Source organism: Pseudorasbora parva, chromosome 25, assembly GCF_024679245.1.
Source record: "Pseudorasbora parva isolate DD20220531a chromosome 25, ASM2467924v1, whole genome shotgun sequence".
NCBI lineage: Eukaryota > Metazoa > Chordata > Actinopteri > Cypriniformes > Gobionidae > Pseudorasbora > Pseudorasbora parva.
The window spans coordinates 15924509-15931839 of record NC_090196.1 but is presented as its reverse complement, the minus strand read 5'-3'; the positions used below and the strand labels follow the sequence as shown (position 1 = coordinate 15931839).

Sequence of the window (7331 nt, the reverse complement as noted above, 5' to 3'; positions counted from 1 at the left end):
ATCCAGAACAGTAGGTGGTGCTATAAGACAGTCTTATCACAACGAAAAACAGAATGCACCTCTCACACAACCTGCTAACTTCAAACATTGAGGTAGACTTATTTTGTCTTTTGACTAGTTCGGTTTGCATAGCATTATACTAATTATCATTACACTGTATAATACTGTTACCAATACTGTATACTGTTTACAAATCCAATAACATCTAAACCCTAACAGATAAATGACATGATGAAAACCAGAGCAGTGAGCAACGCTACATACTGTCACATAATGTATTTTGTACCTTAAAATGTTAAATATAATGATGGAAAAAACTTTTAGTGGAAGCACACAATTAATGAACATTTGATGACCAGAGATTTGCTACTCATTTAACTTGATCATGACACCTGAGTACATACAGCTAATGTAAGTATCTAGTGTTACAGGTGCATATAAAGAATTCAAAGTATGTATTGTTCTTATCTGAGGAATGAATCTTCTTATTGCACTTCTTCTAGAGTGTCCTATTTGTCTATGTCTAGGGCTCGTTTGAAGGTACATCCTCTGTTGCCTTTTGTGCTGGTTTCTCTGGATCACCAGAAGAGTCTCCATAGGCTCCAGCAATGTCTCTTTCACTACTCGATCCATGGGCTCTTTTTAAACTGTTTTCTAAGGACTTAGGTTTTGTGGACCAGCTCTTGGATCTTCCAGGGAGGAACATTGTGTCTTCTGGCAGAAGCAGTTGGCTGCCATCAGCATGGACTTCAGATTTACAGGAACCTGCACTTGTAGTCATCTTATCTGTTTGCTCTCCATCTTGCTTCTCTGAACTTTTTTCCTTTCCCAGACTTCCTTCAGGATCCTCTAGATCCTTTTCCATCTTCTGCTGAGTATCTTCATCCACTTCGGCACTCCTTACTTCCTGGTTTACCTGCTCTACATCCAGCAATGCTCCAGTTGCCCCTGATGAGGGTATCTCTCCATCCTTTGCCATCTCATCTTCTATTATCAGGTGAACTGTTTCGTGATTCATTGGTCCATCTGAACTGTCCAGTGTCTTTTCTTCATCTTGCATTCCCATCTCCTCTTTGCTGTGTCTAGAAGAAACATGTTGCCTCTGTTGCTCAGGTTGGTCAGAATGTTGCTCTACCTTGAAACTGTTGCTAAACTTGTCAATCTGGTCTACCAAGGGTCTTACCATTGATACCTTTGGTATCTGACCAAAGTGACTAGGTTGTACCTTATACTCATAGCCGGCACTCCAACGTCTTGAAGTTGGAGACGTATCCCTTCCTTCCCTATCTTTATTTGCTTCCCTTCCACTTGCTTGATCAAATGAGGTTGTGCTCTTATACCTCCGTACAGTCGACTGGGACGTGCTTTGTGTTTCTGTGGGATAGTAGCTGAAAGATTTCACCTTTTCTAGAGGGTAGGAGGTAGTCGCCTTAAGTTTCACTCTCTCAGTCATCAAGGCTTCTTTCTGTGCGGCACTATCCAACAAAGTTTGGTTGTCAGGAACTGAAGATTTTGGTGATTCTGGCTTTGTCCCATCAACCTCAACACCCTTCTCACAAGGGAAGATTCGGATATCCACACATGAGCCAAGGCGTCTTTTTACCCCTGGAACATCTACTTCTAGATTCTGTCCATATTCCTTTGTGTTGAGGTTTGTAGTGCTTATTGTTTTACTCAGATCTACCTCTTTTTCCTCTGGTGGACGTTCATCAACACCCAGGTAATAGCGGTAGAGGCTGTACCCATCAGCACTGTTGATACTACTGTGACGTTGAAGAGAAGAGGGGTCACAAATAGAGGAGGCAGATGAGCGTGTCCGAGTCAATTCAGAGTGGTCGATTCCCACCAGTCTTTCCAAGGCATTCACCATTCGGCCATTAATGTCTTCCAGCTGGGCCAAACGAAGGTCCACTGTCTGAAGGGAGGCCTTCATTGTGTTCTCCCTCTCATTCACCTCCTCAAGGCGCATGGACATGTTCTCTACCCTGAGCAGGAACACGAAGAGTATGAGCTAATGTATTAAAGATTTATTAACATTACTGTAGTATAAAGCAGGTTGGGGCTGAGAGCCGTTGGAATGGATCGAGGCCATGGAGCGATTGCTAATGAGAGACAAGCGCGACACATGGCTCGAAAGCAGTGGAGCTTTTATTATGCCGCAAACGACCTCTTTGACTTCTTCCAGTCATGCATATGTACTGGAGCACTGTTTTATAAGATACATTTGAGTGTGTTATGCTACTCTGTGCGTTCGCTCTTCGACTACTATGAGACACTTGTTACACACTGCAGTCAGCTAGATCGATTTTAGGCATGGTAAAACATTCTACTTGCGGTAAATCAAGAAAATGAGATTTAAACAATAAGACTAACTGTGTTGAGCTATATAACTCTCATTAGTTCTATCAATGAATGTATCCAAATAGTTGCTCACCTGTCTAATAAAACACATACTATACACTCACCTAAAGGATTATTAGGAACACCTGATTCATTTCTCATTAATGCAACTATCTAATCAACCAATCACATGGCAGTTGCTTCAATGCATTTAGGGGTGTGGTCCTGGTCAAGACAATCTCCTGAACTCCAACCTGAATGTCAGAATGGGAAAGAAAGGTGATTCAAGCAATTTTGAGCGTGGCATGGTTTCTGGTGCCAGAAAGGCCTCTGTGTGTATTTCACAATCTGCTCAGTTACTGGGATTTTCACGCACAACCATTTCTAGGGTTAACAAAGAATGGTGTGAAAAGGGAAAAATATCCAGTATGTGGCAGTCCTGTGGGCAATGCCTTGTTAATGCTAGAGGTCAGAGGACAATGGGCGGACTGATTCAAGCTGATAGAAGAGCAACTTTGACTGAAATAACCACTCGTTACAACCGAGGTATGCAGCAAAGCATTTGTGAAACCACAACACACACAACAGTGAGGCAGATGGGCTACAACAGCTGAAGACCCCGCCGGGTACCACTCAATGCCAAGTAGAATTAATGCAGTTCTGAAGGCGAAAGGAGGTCAAACACAGTATTAGTATGGTGTTCCTAATAATCCTTTAGGTGAGTGTATTAAAACATCTGTCGTGAAATGATCTCGGAAATCATAGGTAATGCGGGTACGATGTCATTGATAGGCGATGTCCGTATCCTGGTTAAAATTGCTTATTTCTCTGAATTTAAATGTTCTTGGAAACATTTGGGATAATGTAAGTACAAGTCAACAAAATATATACAATTTTATTGTGGTTTTTGGATATTTTAATTTGATTGTGCCTTTAATATGATAATAACATAATTAAGAAGTTTGTAAACTGGAATTTAAGAGTTACCTTTCATTTGTAACCCTGATGCGCTCATCATTTGAAGAGAGTTGCTCGTCTTCCCTCTCCCTGAAATATTCCTCCACACATTGCTCCTCAAACTCATACAGCATCTTCAGCTCCTCCGGGGTAAGAATAAGCTCTTTATGAGGAAAATACAAACAAATATTTATCTCATATTCAGTTTGAATTGAATACTTGCTTGACTACCTGCATCTTGGTACTTCATCATTTGGTCTAATTATTTTACAAAACTCACTTAATCCTTTATCCTTCTCATCCAGTTCTCCCTCCTTTTTCTTGGTACAGCGACAGCAGAGTTTGCGGAATAGGATGTAGAGGTGGCTAAAGATAATGAGTGGTGGAGGTAGCACAGGCCTGTCATGGAAGGTCATGATGAGCTGATATCTCTGAAACTTCCACACCTGGTTGGAGATGGACTTAACCTCAAAGAACGTGTTGCTTTATTGGGAGGCAAGTGAACAGCATTTAACTGTTACTAGAGATACACAAATGGTACCAATAAGACCAATAACCACAATTTATTTTTTATGTTGCAACCAATCCTACACTGTTTGTTTTTACATGCAAATAAGTAATCGAAACATTGTAATGGTAGCATTCTTACTTGAAGACAGCAATGAGCAAGTTCACAAGCAGGATGTTGGCCACTAACAAATAACAGGCCATGATGGCTGGAGTCAGCCACGCTCCAGGGATGCAGGGTGGAAGCTTTTTCCCATCCTCATCATATAAATTGTCTCCACAGGGGGCTGTTTGGAAAAAGCTTTCTTGTTACATTATAGTACCAGCATTGAATTTGTTCTGTATTTACAACAATTCCAATGCCATTATACCATTAGTAGATATTATTTTTCATGAAAACAGTGTTCATCATTGTGTCAAATGTTCATCGTTGTGCTTACGATTTATTTCCATTGCGTAAACTTTAGCACATTCCAGAAGGGCAAAATAGAGAAGAACAAGTCAGTTAGTGCAATTGGAAACCAGAAACAACAAAGTGTGCAACAAGAATTTATCAAACCCAATATCAAGGCAGGCAGGATAATCAACTAGAAAGTGCTACAATGTGTACAGACAGTATAACGACAATTTGACAAGACTGAATACTCTAAACGGCCATAACTCAACAAAAAAGCCACTAAGCATGAAGTTATAGGGGAAACTGCGACAAATAACGGAATCACAGAGGTAATGGAGATATTGTGATAGAATGGTGGATCAGACTGTTAAAGGCCATCTATCTACCCTGGAGGCAGGAAACAAAATCTTACTATAAATTCTAGTCTTACGGTCTATCGAATCTGCAAACACCTCTCCATAAATCATCCAATAAGGCATGTAGAAGATGTTGCGGGCCAAGCGCCACGTGGGCTCCTCATCTGGGTGGAGGATGGCCTGCCTTGCCACACCAAAACTCATCAAGACCACCAACATGATCACCACAAAATACAGCATGTCAATCATCTGCAAGTCAAAAAGTACAGATAGTTTATAATCAAGTGTACAAGGTCTAAAAGTATAATAACTTTAGCGCAATGAATTGTGTTACCATTTTCCCTATCATCATGACATAGGGTCCTAGGTACTTGTTGACCCCGAATATGTCCAGCACGCGGATATACCAGAAGATAATGTCCACGCAGTAGATCACACGACCGTAGCCCATGTAGGGTTCATTTTGCAGCCTAAGTAGAACCCCGAGCAAGAAAGTGGAGATGGCCACCAGATCTGTGATGTTCCAGTACTCCTCTAACCACACGTTTATCTTTTGCTTGAGCTTGCCTGGTTCAGACATCAAGATCTGGAAGAGAGAGTACCAGAAATAGGCTACAAGCTGATTCTTTACTACTGGGTTTGATTCGATTGCATCGATTTCTAGAGCTGGATTTAAGGAGAGGTATTTACATCTTACCTGTCTGACTTTCTCTAGCCCCAAAGTGATGATGTATGAAATGACAATCCACTCTTGTAAACATGGCCAACGCTCCATCTTCACCAGTACTATGTAATTGTACAGCATGAGATAGCCAAGGTAGGAAATCTGCCCAATGCAAGCCAATTTAGCATTTCAGAAATGTATAGATATTTAATTTATTATTTCAATAATGTTATAACAACAATATACACAATTTATACTATTGTATTGCATTAAAAGGTTAGTTCACCCAAAAATGAAAATTCTGCCATTAATTACACACCCTCATATCGTTCCAAACCCGTAAGACCTTCGCATGGACAGTCCAGGGGCGTAGCACCAAATTTTGGGCCCTGGGTACAAACCATCTTGCTGGGCCCCTGTACCATGTATGTGTATGTATAGAAAACGGACTTCCCTGCCTTGGGCCCTGGTTACTCAGTACCCTTTATCCCCCCAGTCCCACGCCCCTGGGACAGTCACATGGACTATTTTAAGGATGTCTTATACCTTTCTGGGCCTTGAAAGTGGTAATTCAATTGCTGTCTATGGGTGGTCAGAAAGCTCTCAGATTTCATCAAAAATATCTTAAACTGTGTTCCGAAGATGAACGAAGGTCTTATGGTTTTGGAACGACATGAGGGTGAGTAATTAATGACAGAATTTTCATTTTTGGGTGAACTAACCCTTTAAATATAAACATTATTTAAAAAAATAATATGATACTAGAAAATATATACTACTCAATCCGCTCAGGTTGTTGCCCTGCTTACAGCCCGAGATGCTGGGATAGGCATCCTTGAAACCCTATTTAGTAGAAGTGATTTAGAAAGCAGATAAAGGAATATTCTACTCACAGTGTTGAACCAAAATTTGGTAAAAGGAGCATTGTAGAATTCAAAGATTTTTCTCCCAATTGGAATCTGCCTCATTTTCTTATTTCCTTCCTCCTCGTCTCCCTTCTTAGAGGCTGCATCTGCGTTGGGATCCTAGAGGTACACAAGGTATTTTTACAACATACAGAATTCATAGAAACAGCAGCCTCCTTAAAATAACTAATACATAACTTTCTATCGAAATCATGTGTTGATGTGTCATGCAATACCTGTGTGTTTACTGTTGGTTTAAGCTCATATTATGTCAGGTCAGGTCAGTTCTTTAAGTTATGTACAATACACTGATCTAATAGAGGAGGGAATTTGTTTGAATAGAAGGAGTGGTGCAGTTTACCCGTCCGGACTTATCATGATCCTCACTGTCTGCAGTGACTTGATGAGACACATCATCACCAAGACGGAAATCCAACAGCAGGATAAAAGGTGGGAAAACGAGGTTGAGTATCACCTGGAAAAGTTTTTAGAGACAGAAGCAAAAGGCACATTACAATCAAGGAATAATTAACATACTACCTGTTAAAAACTTATATATTATATTATATTTATTATCAAAATTAAAACTATTTGGTGCTTTGTTTATTTTACATTTAGTTTACTTTTATATTTTTATGTGAATTCTCTTTTTGTTACATTTTCTCTGTATTAGAAAAACATGAAATATGAGATATTTACATGTATTAGAAAATTATATTCTGTCATGATAACTCTTGAGTGTTTGGCTTGGTAATGGATATGACAATGTTGACATGGTTGGTCTTGGTGGTATAGATCTGCTAGGCTGCTACAGAGCAAGTACAGAGACTTGCTACTGCCAATACATACATGACACACTGCTGACATGAAGCAGCTGTACAATACAGCATGCATGAATTACCCGTAGCAGATCTATACAGGTGGAGCTTGGGAAAATAGAAGGTTTTTGAAAGAATGCTGCAACTATTACAGCTGACCAAGGTTGAACATATAAAGGTTGAGCAGTGAGTTCATTGGCTACTGGTACAGCAGGAACTAATCAGCTATGATCTGTAAAGAATCATGTGATTGTAGCAGATTGAGTTAAGGACCATTAGCTTGCACCATTTAAGTTTCATGACAGAACTTTTTATTTACAAGTAAAATAAATTATTATTAATATGGACACTATATTGCCAAAAGTTTTGGGACGTCTGCCTTTGTAT

The 7331-nt window shown here is 40.0% G+C and overlaps 1 protein-coding gene across 1 annotated transcript in view; it reads right to left on the bottom strand.

Annotated features, from left to right (window-relative positions):
- Positions 1-23: 23 nt before the first annotated feature.
- LOC137065185 (transient receptor potential cation channel subfamily M member 1) overlaps positions 24-7331 on the bottom strand; it is a 46335-nt gene continuing 39027 nt past the window's right edge. The window contains exons 19-28 of the mRNA XM_067436771.1: positions 6488-6601; positions 6115-6246; positions 5255-5383; positions 4892-5143; positions 4632-4806; positions 4245-4265; positions 3947-4091; positions 3578-3780; positions 3328-3460; positions 24-1985 (exon numbers count right to left, since the gene is read on the bottom strand). Of these exons, the coding sequence (XP_067292872.1) occupies positions 524-1985; positions 3328-3460; positions 3578-3780; positions 3947-4091; positions 4245-4265; positions 4632-4806; positions 4892-5143; positions 5255-5383; positions 6115-6246; positions 6488-6601 (2766 nt within the window). The 3' untranslated portion in view covers positions 24-523. The remainder of the gene's footprint in view (positions 1986-3327; positions 3461-3577; positions 3781-3946; positions 4092-4244; positions 4266-4631; positions 4807-4891; positions 5144-5254; positions 5384-6114; positions 6247-6487; positions 6602-7331) is intronic.